This window comes from Mirounga leonina, unplaced genomic scaffold (genome assembly GCF_011800145.1).
Source record: "Mirounga leonina isolate KUSES-001 unplaced genomic scaffold, KU_Mleo_1.0 Mir_165, whole genome shotgun sequence".
Classification (NCBI taxonomy): Eukaryota; Metazoa; Chordata; class Mammalia; order Carnivora; family Phocidae; genus Mirounga; species Mirounga leonina.
Window position 1 is genome coordinate 66088246 of NW_023270415.1, and position 15582 is coordinate 66103827.

The 15582-nt window shown below is 46.8% G+C and overlaps 1 protein-coding gene and 1 long non-coding RNA gene across 2 annotated transcripts in view; one reads left to right on the forward strand and one right to left on the reverse strand.

Annotated features, from left to right (window-relative positions):
- Window positions 1-1272: 1272 nt before the first annotated feature.
- ANXA13 (annexin A13) overlaps window positions 1273-15582 on the reverse strand; it is a 57841-nt gene continuing 43531 nt past the window's right edge. The window contains exons 5-11 of the mRNA XM_035011875.1: window positions 14836-14869; window positions 14402-14481; window positions 13745-13813; window positions 13220-13321; window positions 8378-8453; window positions 4923-5035; window positions 1273-2020 (exon numbers count right to left, since the gene is read on the reverse strand). Of these exons, the coding sequence (XP_034867766.1) occupies window positions 1901-2020; window positions 4923-5035; window positions 8378-8453; window positions 13220-13321; window positions 13745-13813; window positions 14402-14481; window positions 14836-14869 (594 nt within the window). The 3' untranslated portion in view covers window positions 1273-1900. The remainder of the gene's footprint in view (window positions 2021-4922; window positions 5036-8377; window positions 8454-13219; window positions 13322-13744; window positions 13814-14401; window positions 14482-14835; window positions 14870-15582) is intronic.
- LOC118015186 overlaps window positions 4982-15582 on the forward strand; it is a 57095-nt gene continuing 46494 nt past the window's right edge. Inside the window, exon 1 of the long non-coding RNA XR_004680554.1 lies at window positions 4982-5061. This is a non-coding gene — a long non-coding RNA (uncharacterized LOC118015186). The remainder of the gene's footprint in view (window positions 5062-15582) is intronic.

A 15582-nucleotide genomic window follows, 5' to 3' on the forward strand; every position in this document is an offset into this window, starting at 1 on the left:
AACCTGTGTGTGGAGGACACAGATGTTAGCATCTCAATATGTCCGTCACCATTTTATAGCCCCTAGGAAGACACCCCATGATCTATGCCGTGATACTGCCAGTTCGGCCTATTTGTTGTATGTCGATTACACCACCAAGTCAATTGCCAAGGCCCAAACCTGATCATGTTTCTCACTCACTTAAACATCTCCAGTGACTCCCCCACCCCGCCCCACCCGCCATTGCCCAAAGGACTGAGCCCATGCTTGGCAGGCAAAAACCACTGTTAATGTGACCCAAACATACTTTTCAACGCCTTCGTGGCCTGCCTCCCCACCCTCTCCTTCCCTTCACTGCATCTGTGCCCAGGAGAATGGATTCCACCACTTTCTGAACATATCCTGCTCCCTCTTGCTTCTGAGCCTCTGCTTTTGCCCTTCTTACTTTGTTTCCCTGGAGAACTTTTATACATCCTTCAAAACCCGGCACAGCGGCATCTCTGTGAAGCATTCCCCAATTCCTTCAGGCAGAGCTGTGTATTCCTTCTTTCTGCTCATGCGCAGAGAGCCGTGCCTATGTTAACGTGTCTGCATTCATTTACTTACAGCGTTCTGTTGAATACGGGCTCATGAGTCTACGTGACTGGCCTGGGAATGAACTCTTTGGGTTCCTCAACTGATAAATGGAGTAATATTAACCTCATAGGGCTGTTGAGAGGATTAAACATGAAAGTGTGCAACTGAGCAGCGCCAGACACAAATAATCACCCAGTGAATGATAACTGGAATGATTGGGTCAAATTGCCCATGTTCTCTTGACAGACCCCTCTATGTCTAGGAACACATGGCTAGGAGACAAACATCCTGAACAGAGATTCTACTGGTGTGGGACCAATCCATTTGAGAGTCAGCCCACTGACCTTGATCCTGTTGGCACTATGCCCAGCCTAATTGTATCTGAAGATCAGATGTAAGAATCAAGTGGGTTAAAGGTGTAGGGCGGCAAGAAGAACCATTTATACCAGGTAGCAGGTTAGTGAGTTTTACCCCTAGTTACATTTCACATGGGCACCTCAGTTGTTTCCTTGCTGCTATTCTTGATTGCTGTCTTTGGTGATCATTAATAAAGGTTATTATTTGCATTTCCCACATCTGTTTGAATTTCACAAGTCTTATATTTCCAGGACAAGAGCCAAAACTAATCAACCCAGTCTTTGGAAAAGCAGCTGATGGGGGCATACCCCACTTTAATTACCACTGAGGATTTGAAATTGAACACACAGAAGGAAAAAAAAATTTTAAGATTTTATTTATTTATTTGAGAGAGAGAGAGACAGAGTGCGTGCGCGCGTGCACGAGCGGGGGGTGGGGAGGGGCGGAGGGAGAGGGAGAAACAGACTCCCCACTGAGCAGGGAGCCCGATATGGGGTTCGATCCCAGGACCCCAAGATCATGACCTGAGCCCAAGACAGACGCTTCACTGACTGAGCCACCCAGGTGCCCCCACAGAAGGAAAATTGATCAACTGGTTAATTTTGTCTTCCCTGTACCTTAACCATTCAGTCTTTACCCACCTCTATGTGATACATATTCTTCTGAATGTTTTATTACAAGTGTAGTTTCTTTCATCAACGGCTAATTTCATCTGTGGTCAGAAAGCATTCAGTTCTCCACGCTAAAGGAAAGCCAAAAGGCAGCTCAGGTACCTGCTAAACCAGCATTCAGGGTGACCTGCCCAAGTGTTTTGAGGCTGTTGCCCTTCACCTAAACAGCTTGGCCCAGCTACAGTATTCAAGCTGCCAAGAAAATAAGCCAGGACTCTTCAGTACTTTATGTGCTGGAGTCACATTTACAAATCTGGTTCGAAATGGGCTCTTGACAAAGGTGGCTGCTCCCTGGGCTCCCACTCTTCTGGCTCGGTTCAGTGCAAGAGGGCCACCAGCAGCTTCTGGAAGTCCCCAGAGGTGTCTGAGCGAACCATGTCAGACAGAGACTTCTGATACTTCTCTTGGAACTTTGCTTTTATTCCCTGAAGGTCCACCTGTAGGAGAAATGGCAACAGCAATGAGGACAAGAACATTTATAGCGTGTTCACTATGAATGCAGGCAGGTACTGTTCTGAATAAATTGTACTCATTTGCTCACTTATGCCTCAAAACAACCCTTTGCAATAGGGGCTATTATTATTTTTATTTTATGAATGGGAAACGGAGAGCAGAGTCCAGTCTGCTGGAATATATTCACCTCTGCAACCTTTAGGGATATATATATATATATATAATATATATATATATATATACCAATACAAATTTATTTATGAATACCAAAACTTGAATTTCATTTGATTTTTAAGTATTACAAAATATTTTTCCTTTGAGTTTTTTACAGTCATTTAAAAACGAATCATTCTCAGGTAGCAATCCCGTACAAAAACAGGTCGGTCTGCAGGCCACAATTTGCTGACCTGTGGTAAAGGGTTAAGAAAATTATCAACACAGAGATTTGAATTTGAAATGAAGCTTTTTTTTTCTCTTGTACCCTGATCAGCAAGGCTATTAGTGCCAATCAACAAAATTCAAATCAATATCAATTTGTAGGACTTATTTTGAATCTAATTCATTGATAGCTTGAAAAACCTGGGCGCTGGAGATGGGCAAGAGGACTCAGAAGAAAAACAAATAAAAAGATTGTTCTGCTCCAAACACTCTTAGAACCTAGTAAGGGAGACAATACTTGCACCAGAAAAGATGGAAGTACAGAGAGAACACAGTGTGTCTCATAAAAGCAGCACAGAGCTTTCTTTAACAGGGAGTTGTGTTCTCTTTTTAATTTTTAAAAATTTAGACTCTATCGTGCATTCTAGACAGATTCACAAACTATCACTTAGGTTTCTGGTTCTTTTTCCTCCTGCCTCAATCGGAGGAATGAACTAAGAGAGAAAGAAGATGAGAGCAGAAGGCAGGAGAATGAGGGATTGTGTGAAGTGGATGCTGAGCAGGAGGGAGACTCCAGCATGATGCTGTGTGTCCCCTGCCCCCCAATCCGGCTCCTCTACTTGGCTGGGGGAGGGGCAGGATGGTGGGAGTCGGGGGGGTTGGGTGGGATGGGGGACACTGGGGCTCCATTCTAGTACCAAGCGGCTTTAGGGGATTAGGGGATCCAGCCAGTACGTCTCACTGGGCCTGAAGCATTCTGAAGGAATGATCCATATGTGGAAATGATCCAGGATATGTGGCCAATCCTAAGATGGGACAGAGCATCTTGGAATGATCATTCCATGGCTCACGTTGCAGTGAACGTGGAGCCCCCGTGAGCCCTCCAGAGTGATCCAATCCCCTGGGGTCTTTCAGAATCCCCGCTCTGCTCCATTGCGCCCCTCCTTCTTTGAGCCTCAGGATCTCAGAGACTTTGTGGGGTGGGTTGGAGGGTGAGTTGCTTAGGGACAGAGAGAGAGAGACCACGGAGATCTGGAGAGAGAGGGGAGGAGAAAGAGAGACTTAGGAGAGTGGCAGAGAGACTAGGGAAGGGAAGGAGGGGGGATCAAGACAAATGGACTGGAAGCTAGAAGAAAACTGAATAGTGGAGGAGGAGGAGAAATTCCAGGAATAGAAATAAAAACGAAAGAACGATCTTGTTGCTAAGTTATATTTTAAAACGGTGTCAGATGTTAAGTATTATTTGTCAAAAGCCATGGGCCAGGATTTGGGTTGGGATTTATCCCCCTTCAATTAACAATTTTTTGAGGGAAGATGTCTGTGGTTTTTCAAGGGCTCAGTTACACTTCATTCTGTAAGGCTTCTCCTACTGTAGACGAAATGCCATGTCCCCTTCATTTTGTCCTGCCTTCACTCTGTGGCCCCTTGTTCCAAAGCCTCCACCGGGAATCCTGACAGTTGCTCTCAAGCTTTGGGCTACTCATCTCTCTTTCTTACACTCAGGCATTCTCAAGGTGGGGTGATATCGCTCGCTACTCCCAACAGGGCAAAAGTGCGTTCTTAAGAGGGCGAAAAGAACCTTAATCCTTTTATGTAAAAGTACATATATACACGCATGCATACATAGAGAGAACATAACGGAATAAAGAAGGGCACTTGATGTAATGAGCACTGGGTGTTATATGCAACTGATGAATCACTAAGCTCTCCCTCTGAAACTAGTAATACACTCTATGTTAATTGATTTTAAATTAAAAAAGAACATAACAGAATATATGTGTATTTACAGAACACAATATATACATACAGAACATTGCAGAATATGAAACAGACACACAGTCTATCTGTGGTGTTCATGTTTTGGCGGGGAGTGGTGATGAGGAAAAAACTGGGTCCCAAAAGGCTTCTTAGTAGGATGAGTGATAACTATTATTATATTTTAAATTTTATTTTATTATGTTATGTTAGTCACCATACAATACATCATTAGTTTTTGATGTAGTGATCCACGCTTCATTGTATCAAAAACTGATGATGTACTGTATGAATGATAATTAAAAAAAAAAAGAGTTTGAGAAATACTGTCTTGTACTGATATAGCTCAGTGTGTTCTGAGCTGGTGTGATCAGTGACAGGCCCAGCTGGGGAGGTAGGCTGTCATTTGCTCATCGACTCCGCTGCTGGGTGACCTGGTTTCATGTTCCTTAAAATGGAGCCAAGCCTGGCTGTGCCACCCAGAACGGCTCAGCCAGGTCCCCTCTGCACGGGCCACCAGCTCTCCAGAGCTGCAGAGAGCAAAAATAGAAGCAACTATCGTTATTGTATTTTTATAAAAAGAAACAGATTGAAGCATGGCACAGTGTCTTCCACAAAGTCTGGGAAGGCAAGGGCTGTCTCTGTGTTACTTTTTCCGTAAATAGACCCTGAAGAAAGACTATTTGTGGCTGACATCAGCTGTGGCCAAAAGAGAAGTGGCTGCCCACGTGCTCAGAGTCGAGGGCGTCTTACCTCAGCCCTGGTCACGATGATGTGAATGAGTGTCTCCTCATCGGTTCCTGCACCCTTCATGGACTTGTACAGACGGTCAGCGAAATAGCCCTCCGGGTCCCGGGCGCACCTCACTGGCCAGGACGAGGGACAAGAGAAGGTGAGGCTTTTACATGTTGCATAACATGCAGACCCTCTGAGGGCACAGAGCTGGCCCAGAGTGTCACCTGGTTGCCCGTGGTGCTGACTCAATGGTGAGACACATGTTTGAAAGGGGCTGACCTCCCACTCTAATGGGATCTGGAAGATTCCCCTGGTTCAGGGCATCTGGGCTCCTCAACCAAGAACTGAGTCAAAACCCCTTCAGCAGCCCCTCTGCTGGTCCCTGAAGACCCTTCAGAGGAGGAAGAAGGCTTTCCCTGCCGAGTTCATGATTCCTACCAGCAGAAGTAACTTTTCTTATCTAAATGAAATCTCTGATGCTGGCGCTGGGCTCAGAGGGGAAACACGGGTTGGCTGACGATGCTGCTATAATAAAACTTCTAATCTTGAAGACTCACTCCCCTGGACCGTGGCCTACTTTCCTGTGCTAAACCACCTCCCCGTCCTTTGTTTTTCCTCGCTGGGTTTGCTTTGTGAGTCTCATCTCGGAATCTTTTCTAAGTGCCCCACATTCTTCTTGATTCTCCATCTGGGATGCGGCGGATGGAATGTTTAATGCTGTCTACGGACCACCTTCCCGTGTTCCTGCTCGTTGCTCTTTTCTGCGCCGCTCCTTGCCTGCCAGCTTTGATCTAATGCACAGATTTGTGAAAAATAGTTTTGATTCACCCGTCAGGCTGGAGAGTGCTGGTCTACTCCTGGGGAGAAATCATTGCTCCCTCTCCCCACTTCCCAGGTGGCCCATCGTGACAAACATTTTGGGGAAATGAACCAAATACTCTTTAGGCGTTGACATTTACCTAGAACACCTCACATTTTTGATGTTAGTGATTAATAACAAGTAATCCATTGAGCATAAGTGTGAATGTGCGTCTTTAATATGTCCTGTAATGGGAACTCTTGTTGTCTAGGTAATTGCCTCTATGACTGATGCTTATGAGCACTGGAGAGGAACAGGGTGAGGGAAGCAGTGCCTAGGTTGGCGGAGGAGGGGGTCTGTTTCTTTCTTTTATAGGCCGTGTGGAATCCGCCAGAGTTTCAGTGGAAAAGAAAAGCCCAACTTGTGTCTGACCTCCTTATCCTGGGAACAATCCAAAAGCTGTTGGATCGGTGGCGGTTGTGGGGAGAACCTGTCAATTTGGGGAGTAGCATACTTGAGCCTCACTTAAGACCTTCCCCGGTGCAGGACTCATTGATGCTCATCGATTGTCTGCCTAACGTAAGGGTGTTCCAACCCTTCATAGGTGTCTTCTACCCTGACATTTCTTCTTCCTGATGTTCTGGGAAGAGAATCCTCAACGTTTCTGTTGTATACCGTCGACGCCTGGTGAACAACGTCTGTTGTTAGCAGTAGCAGGAATCGCTCAGGAGTGTGGTTGGGGCTAGCCAGGGAAAACGTGGGGCTAGAGCCGTGCCATGTAGAAGGCAGGGTAGCCAGCCATTGCGAGGAGAAGACAGTCCCTTGCGGGAGCTTGTAGAAGTGTGGCTTCTGGGCCCCATTCTTGGAGATTCTAATAGGTAACCTGGAATGGGGCCCAGGAAACTGTATTTTCCCGCACCTCCCCATAGAAGATTCTGAAGCAGGTGGTCCGTGGGGCCCACTGGAGGAGTGTTGCCCCAGAGGCTGCAAGAGGTGGGAGTCAATGGGTCTCAAATTTAGCCATAAACTGGCATCTTTATGAGTCAGGTATGAAGAGGGTGGGGAGTGTCTAGAAAAGAGAACTGTGAAGTCATGTTCTACGATTTGTGTGCTTTATACTTGAGGTCGTCTCTAATCACTTCTAAGTTTGCTACCACTGGAGTGCACCCAAGTCCTGCATTTCATTGTCCCCATCTCCAGGGATGTGGCCTTTCCTTCCCCTGTGCCCTCTTCACACTGGTGGTTTTTGTTTTTATCTTTACTGTAACCTAATCTGTTGGTTTGTGAGTATCCACCATGGACTTTAAGCTTCTTAAGAGCAGGAACTGGACCTATTTACCTCTGATCGCCACACCTAACACGACCCCCAGCCTGGGTTAGGTGCTAACTAAATGTTAAAGAATGGAATGGCTTTATTATTAGTAGTAATTTTGATAGTGGTTTATTGCCATTAATAATTAATATTAATGAAGATTAATATAATCTTCTGACTGAACTCTGGTTCAAGCACAGAAAGGATTTGGGGTCTCTGAGTCAGGCCGTGAGTGGACCTCGCCATCCACCTAAGAGACTCATCTTTGAAGCCCTGAGGACAGTCATCCATGTGGGTCCAGCGTGGGTCAGAAGTGACACTAGGCATGTTTAGGCCTCTGTACGTCAGAGGTCCTGCTAATTTGAATGCAAAATGAGGATGGATTAAAAAAAGTCAATTGCTGACATTGTTCAGAAAAATTTTTTTAAAGCCCCACAAAAAAACAAAAGGTTTGGCAGATAGAGCACATTTTTTAACTTCCAGGGCTGCTTTTTCAGTTCTTCCTCTGCTGGGGATCTGTCTTTCCATTTCTTGTGCTATTTGGGACGGTGCCCTCGACTCCTCGCCACAGGAGCATGGACAATGGACAATACCTTCATTCCAGGCCTTGCAGAAAGGAAAAAGGAGCCTGCCAGACACAGCGCCATGCCCATCTTTCTGCTATTTCCTGCCTATGGGCAACACCTGGAGAGAAGGTTGTGGTGTTTGCTTGGCACAGGAAAGATCTGATCTCCCTCCCCACTCTTGCTGAAGAGACCTCATTCATTCTAAATGTTGAAGGGAACCAAATGGAAAAGAACACCCTCGAGCCATCAGGCATGTGCAAAAACCCGTTCATGGATTGGAAACCTAGCTGAACCACATCGTGCTCCCTGAGACTAGACAATGGTCCCAGGCTGTTGACAGATGCTCTTGTGGACCCACCATCTTAATGCGACTGTCATGGATGCCAAGGTGCATCCCCCAGATGCCCTCTTCAGGACCAAGGCACTCATTCCAACTGTCGCCTCCTGGCTGCTCACAGCTGAGTCCCTCCCCAGGAATGCCCCCCCCCCCCCCCCCCGCCAAGGAGCTGCCTTCTCCAGGGTTGTAAATACTCCCAGGGTACAGCCGGTGTCCACTTGTTGCTTGCTGTGGGGTGCAAAGACCTGGCCCCCTGGCCTCCCAGCTCCAGGGCTCCGTGGGGGACCAGCAAATCTCCCACTGCAGCTGCATCACGCTCACTCTCTCCCTTACCCAACGCTGCTTCGAGGTGTGGTTCCCAAATTACTCCCTAACATCTTCCCACACACCAACCTCTGACTCCAAGTGTGGTTGCAGGGAGCCCGACCTAAGGCAGGGACTCTCCGTGGTCTACTTTACCGAGAGTTAAGTAGGCCTTCTGCAGATCTCCTGACGTTTCTGCTTCAATGGCCTCTTCAATGTCTTTGTCGATGAGCTGGAGAGATAAACCGAAGGCCAGCCGTTATGCCAGGCTTTGCTTTTGGCTTTGGTACTCTTGGGGTCATTTCTCTACAAAAAGCATGGAATTCTTCCAGATTTGGTCATGTGGCTTTAAGGAGCCTATCCTGCCCCATGCCTTACATGACTGGGGATGATGGCCCCCCTTTGAGTGGGGTCTCTCATGGCTGATGACTTTTGACCTCTAGGGGGTCAGATCTGACCCCAGTGAGGACCACTCCCTTGGCCTGGTATGCTCATCTGTAAAATTGGGAGTGGGAGAACAATGAATCCTTACTATAACAATAATTCTTTACATCTATATAATAATTTAGTTTCCAAAGTATTCTTAAAATTCTTTTTCCTTCCAATTTTCTAGGAGGCTGTGGTGGTAATCATCTTACCCGTACAGTTCTCATCCCCCGTGTCCTGGGACTGGGGACTCAGCCACCCACAGTTTGGGTGAAATAAGAAGTAGAGGCTGTGAAGTTCATGCTAAGGATTTGGTCTAATGTTTCTGATAGAGTGGGGCTGCATGGGCTGGGAGCCAGGGGCTGACCACGTCAAAATGTCACTTTCCTTCACTCGAGGGTGATTCCAAATGATCCTGTGTTCACCACCGGCTCACATATCACTCTGCACAGCATTCCACGTTAGGTTTCTTTCCAAATATTTGCAGAAGCTGAAGTTCAGAGTAGATGGTGACTATGTTTCATGCAAGGACCACCTGGGCCAAACTCAGGGCAGGCAAATAAAGAGCAAAGAGGGCTCTTTGTCGCGTTTGGGGAAATGCAGTTAAGCATTAAGAATGCTGAAACTTCTTTCTTAGAAATTGTTTTTTGAGGGTATGACACAATGTGGTTCCATAAATAATTGGGGCCTTTGGGGACACACCAGTGGAGTGCATGTAGTTTATTCCCGAAAACATAAGTGGACAAAATAGTCTTTGCAATGCAAGCACAATAGCATGGGGGAGGGGAGGAGGGTTGAGATTTAATGAGGCCCTGGTGCTTGATCTCCTTGTCATGGTTTGACATCTAGAGGTCTGGTGTGGGTAATGGACCTAGACGATGGGGATTGGCTGGGGGGCTTTCAGTCCTGTCCCTTCCTTAGCTGTTCCCAGCCTCTCTTGGGTTTGCTGCGGGAGCTGGTGTTTCGAAAGGGACTGGCCTCACTTTCCCACGAACGGGGTTCTTGTTCTGTAGACTGAGATTGCATTTCAAGAGGACATTTTGTTCACACAGGTCTGCGTTTACTAAAAAAATAATCCTCACGTTAAACTGCTTTCTGTTTCTATTGTTAATGCTGGGCCAGAATAGTGCATTAGATTTTCTATTGAATCTCAGTCGTACAACAGATCAAGGCAGGAAAACAGCTGTTCCGGGGAGGTGGGAGAGGGCTTCAGTACCCCAACTTTAGGCTGTATTGCTGGGTTTCTGCTTTCTCCCAGTCTTCTCGTCACACAACTCCAGGGGGCGTTGTTCACATTGCCCCCTCTTCTCTACCTCTCTCCTGCCCACATCCCCCTCCTGGGAGCTACCAAGGCACCTTCAGGAACACAAACGGAAAACAATGGACTGGCCCAAGCTATTGTGAATCTCCTTTGCAAATGGTAGGCTTTTCACTGCAGTTACTGGAACACTTAATTCTTAGGGGGCTCTTTAGACGGATCAGGTTTTCTGATCTTGGTACAAAACCCATCGCCGGGGTGGATTCCAGCCTCTAGTTACCAGGTAGTGCTGCCTGTAGGGAGATTACTAGAAGAATAGGGGAGACATTTCTTTCTTTTAAAACCGATTCACCCAAAGAGACAGGATTCCCACAGCAGAACCCTGTGCCCTCTGGCTTTGGCCTCAGTGGTTATAGGGCTAAGGGCTCTGGAACAAGCTTAGGAAGACATAAAGGTGAGGGGACAGGTGTGGTGGGGACACAGTGTGCCTAGGCTTTGGGTATGTGTGCCTACAATTTGTATTGAGCCCTGTGTAGGGAACTCATTTCAGCTTTTTTTTTTTTTTAACATTTTATTTATTTATTTGAGAGAGAGCATGAGAAAGAGAGAGAGCACAAGCAGCAGGGAGGAGCAGAGGGAGAGGGAGAAGCAGGCTCTCCGCTGAGCAGGGAGACCGATGATGCGGGATTTGATCCCAGGACCCTGTGGTCATGACCTGGGCCAAAGGCAGACGCTCAGTCGACTGAGCCACCCAGGTGCCCATTACTTCAGCTTTATAACTATACGAGCCTTTCATGTTTGGTCAACTCTGGGACTGTGATGTTCTTGTGTGGTGTAGCAGAGAGGGGAAAGTTCTATTGCTTGGCAGGGATTTCTGAGAGCGTCAGTAGATAAGGCTCAGGCTTAGAGGGCAAATAAAGGGCAAAACCCTAAGTTTTCATGCCCAAATAAAAATTCAACTCTATGCCAGGACAGACTATGCCACATAATAGACTCCTATGATCTCATGCTAGCAGTTGATTGCTTTTAGCCAGAGGCCCATGTGAAAACTTATGAACCAGGGTCTTAAGCTCAGGGTAAACTCACAAAAATCAGTGATAAAGATCAAGATGAATGATGTTCGGGAAAGCTTTTGGAATGATGAGTAGGTAGTATTTTAGAGCTAGTTTCATGTAAAGAATCATTAAATCAATAAATTATCTTATTGTCCATTTGAGCTTTATTGGACACTGCTGGTTCACATAGGGAGACAACTGACAGTCGTTAGTGTTTACTAAGCACCTGCTGCATGCCAGGTACTAAGCCCTTTACTTCTATTAACTCATTAATTAATTACTAACCCTATGAAGCAGGTACCATTGTTAACCCTGTTTTACAGTTGGGGAAACGGAGGCGCAGAATCCTTAATAACTTGCCCAAGGTCATATGGCTAGTAGTCTAGTGCAGACCTTTGAAATTTTAACATGCGCCAGAATCACCTGGAAGACTTGTTGAAACATACATGGTAGGACCCAAACTCCAGAGAATCTGATTCAGTAGGTCGAGGGTGGGGGCTGAGAATTCTCTCTCTCTCTCCCTCTCTTTAAATAAGAGAATTTTCCTTTTTAACATGTTCTCAAGTGATACTGATGCTGCTGTTTGGGGATTAATTTTGGGGAACAATTGGCCTGGAGAGTATCCTTGCAGGTGGCCAGGGCGCACACACACATACACACGCTCACGTGTATGTGTGTTTCCATAGTGATCACCAACGGCAGCCATCCCCTGAAACTCCACCCATGGCCCCAGCCATGTGGGAAGAGGGTGTAGGTCATGGAGAAGTCTTCCAGCTCAGAGTCTACACAGCTCTAGGAGCAGAGGCCAAGGGAGTGCAGGGTCCGCTGGCTTTGATCATGACTCTGGGCACGATTTGAAAGCAGAGGGCCCTTAAGGCTTATATGCAGTACTGATAAAATTCCTAAGCTTTATTGTCTTTTCATCTGCTGGCAATACAGAGGAAACACTATTTCGAGTGAGGAGAGGCCAGCTCCAGCCGAGGGAGAGGCTCGGGCTGGGGAATCTTGCAGTTCTCATCCACTCTCCGCTACCGGCTTGCTGTGTGGTCCTGATAAGTTACAGATGGCGCCTTACTCGTAACAGACTTCCTTGTCCAGCCGTCCTAGGTAACAACAGCTGCTCGGCCTGCGTTATCGTTACTGTATTGTTGGGGCACTGAAATGAGATACAGGGCACAGAAGTGCTTTGACTAGTTAAAAGCACTTTACAAATAAACAATGGGAGACAAAATATCGGATACTCTCCAAAAGGTTTCTTGCAATTAAAGACTGATTTTCAGGGCAGGGCTCACCACTACTAAATGCCTTGAAATAAGGGCCTCATCTTCTTGGCTTAAAATTATCATTAGATAAAAAATAATTGTATAAAAGTAATTTATACGCGTCTTTGCAGGAGTCTATCTCTGAGGTAGATGACATCTGTCGTGGGAGCGGTAGGCACGTTGTTAGCGCAGCTGTAAATTGGAATAATAACGAGAGAGAACCTCTGTGTGCTTACCACATGCCAGGTGCTATTCCGAGCCTCGAGCCTCGTACATGTATCTTATTTAACTCTTGAAAGAACCCTGGGAGGGTGTGATGATGAGGATTATGGTCCCTGTTTTACAAATGAGGACAGAGAGGTTGGGTCACCGGCCAGTGATAGGACCAGGATTTGAACGTGGACGCTGACTCTAGGGCTTTGCTCCTCAACTTGGCTCTCCTCCGCTTTCCTAGTCTCGGTTGGAAAGCAGGGTTTCCCAACCTTGGCACTGCATTTGGGGTTGGATAATTCTTTGTTGTGGTGCATTGTAGGATGTTTAGCATCATCCCTGGCCTCAATCTACTAGATGCTATTAGCCTCCCCAACACCCAAGTGACAACCCCAAATGTTTCCAGACGTTATCGAATATCCCTTGAGGTGGGGGAGAAGCCAAGTCACTTCTTTTTTTTTTTTTTTTAAAGATTTTATTTATTTATTTGAGACAGAGAGAATGAGAGACAGAGAGCATGAGAGGGAGGAGGGTCAGAGGGAGAAGCAGACTCCCCGCCGAGCAGGGAGCCTGATGCGGGACTCGATCCCGGGACTCCAGGATCATGACCTGAGCCGAAGGCAGTCGCTTAACCAACTGAGCCACCCAGGTGCCCGAAGCCAAGTCACTTCTGATTAAGCACAACTGTTGTCAAAGACCCCTGTAGTTCCTGATCCCTGATCTTGACTACTTTTGGAAATACACAGATTTAGCGTGAACTCTCTTACCCTAGTACTGGTTTACTTACAATTTGGTAGGCTTGAAAGGTGGCACGTAATTGCTTGTGGCTTCTCTTGGCCAGGACTTCATTGAAGGCGAGCTCGTCCGTGCCCCAGCGGCCTTCCCCTGCCTTGCGGGCCAAATGCAAACATTTCAAAAAAAAAAAAGCCTTTTGCAGAAAGACCGAATATTCTGTTCTGTGACCAGGCCTCACTGGCAGGCAATTATACAATAGGCACTGAATAGAAGTCAAACTGATCCACTGAGCACTTTAAGCTTCCACCCGCGAGTAAACTTCCCATATTTATTTATATTATTTATGCCCTCCCCTGTTCCAAAATGGATCTGAAGTGGTCAACTCTAGAGTGCAATAGTAGGAACAATCCTCAGAGGTTCACGAGGACCACATATATGAAGAAATATTCTAAAGGTCATACTTATTTCTCAAGTAACTCCCATTGTCATGAAATAAAGAAAGGTTTGTTGGAAGTAACGCTAATAAATTTAAAGAGAGAAAAAGAATTTGCTGAGACTGGCACGTCTGTACACTTACATCATACAGATCTTTGGCATCCTGACCAGCTAGATCTTTGTCCACGTCCTCTCCTTCATCACGATTAGCCTTGAAAAATTGACACATTGTTATTAACTGGAGCTCCTGCTTGACCACAGAAAACAAAAAGAGAAAGTCCTGGAAAGCTGGGGCTGATCTCAGAGGGGCTGCTCTTTGCTGCCATCTTTAGGGCACAACTAAGAAACAGAGTAGCTTCTGAGACAGCACTTGGGCCTTCTTTCTTGTACAAACCAGGGTCACTCACAAACCCCAGGGACCTCGAAGCAGGCTGAGAGCAACCCCCTGATGTCCCCTAGAGTGACTCCGTTGGAAAGCTAATAGTCTTCCTTTCAAAATACCACATTTCAACCTCTCGGAGCTTCCTGGTATTGAAGAAGCCTGAGACTTGGTCCTGGAAGGTTCTGGAAGTCTAGCCTAAGCCCTTTGTGGCAGGCAGAGTTCTAGGATGACCCCGAGCAGCCCTAGCCCTTGTTACGATCCCCTTCCCTTGAGTGGGGTTAAGACCTGTGAACATAAGCTGTCACTCCCATGACTGTGTTACATTAAGATACAAAGGAGGTTTTACAGATGTAATTAAGGTCTATAATTAGTTGAGTTGATCAAAAGAGATGTTCCCCTTGGTGGGGCTGATCTTACCTGTAGCAGGGACACCAGGATTTTTTTTAGGTTTCCACTGGTATCAGCTTTGACATCTGATTCAAGGCTCCTGTCAAATACTTTTGAAGGAGAAAAAGGGGTGGGGGGAGAAAGCAGATGATTTCATTTCCCAGAGGTATTTTGAAAGGAACATTCTTTAAAATTTTTTATAAATTTTTTAGAGTATTTATTTATTATTTGAGAGAGCGAGCGAGAGAGAGAGAGGGAGGGAGGGAGAGCGAGCACAAGCAGGGGGAGCAGCAGAGGGAGAGGGAGAAGCAGGCTCCCCACTGAGCAGGGAGCCCGACGTGGGGCTCGATCCCAGGACCCTGGCATCGTGACCTGAGCTGAAGGCAGACGCCCAACGACTGAGCCACCCAGATGCCCCGAAAAGGCACATTCTTTACCCCAAGTCAGAACAAAAAGTCACTTACACCTTTGGTAGGCTTCCTTAATGGCAATGATCTCCTAGGAAGGGTGATAAAAAGAAAAGCCATTATTCCCAGGTGGGGTTGATCAGTAGGAGCCACACAGAGGGAAGCGCAGGAGCCTGTCTCTGGACACAGGATGGCTCCGGAACTTCCCCCAGAGAGGGCCACCCTCAGGCTTGGGGCCTGGGCCTGGAGCGGGTCCCTGGAGGTGTGAGAACATTCCGAGCCACCCAAGTAACACGCGCAGACACTGTCCTTAGTTGAAAGCAAAACTACTAGTGCCAAGCTAACATCTGACCGCCACCTCACGCCACCCCACATCCCCATCCCCACTCAGGTGGGGCTCCTGCCACCAGTTCAGTAAGTATCTGCCCAAATACTCGTCTTCGCCTCTGTATACAGACAGACGTGCTACTGAAAATATATAGAATTGTTTCCTTTTTTGTTGTTGTTTATTTATTTTTTTAAAGATTTTATTTATTTATTCATGAGAGACAGAGAGAGAGACAGAGGCAGAGGGAGAAGCAGGCTCCCTGCAGAGCAGGGAGCCCGATGCGGGACTCTATCCCGGGACCCCGGGATCATGACCTGAGCCGAAGGCAGACACCCAACCGACTGAGCCACCCAGGCGTCCCTATAGAATTGTTTCCTATGACAAGTAGAAAACAACTGTTAGAAAAGTGGAATACTGGGGCGCCTGGGGGGCTCAGTTGGTTAAGCGTCTGCCTTCGGCTCAGGTCATGATCCCAG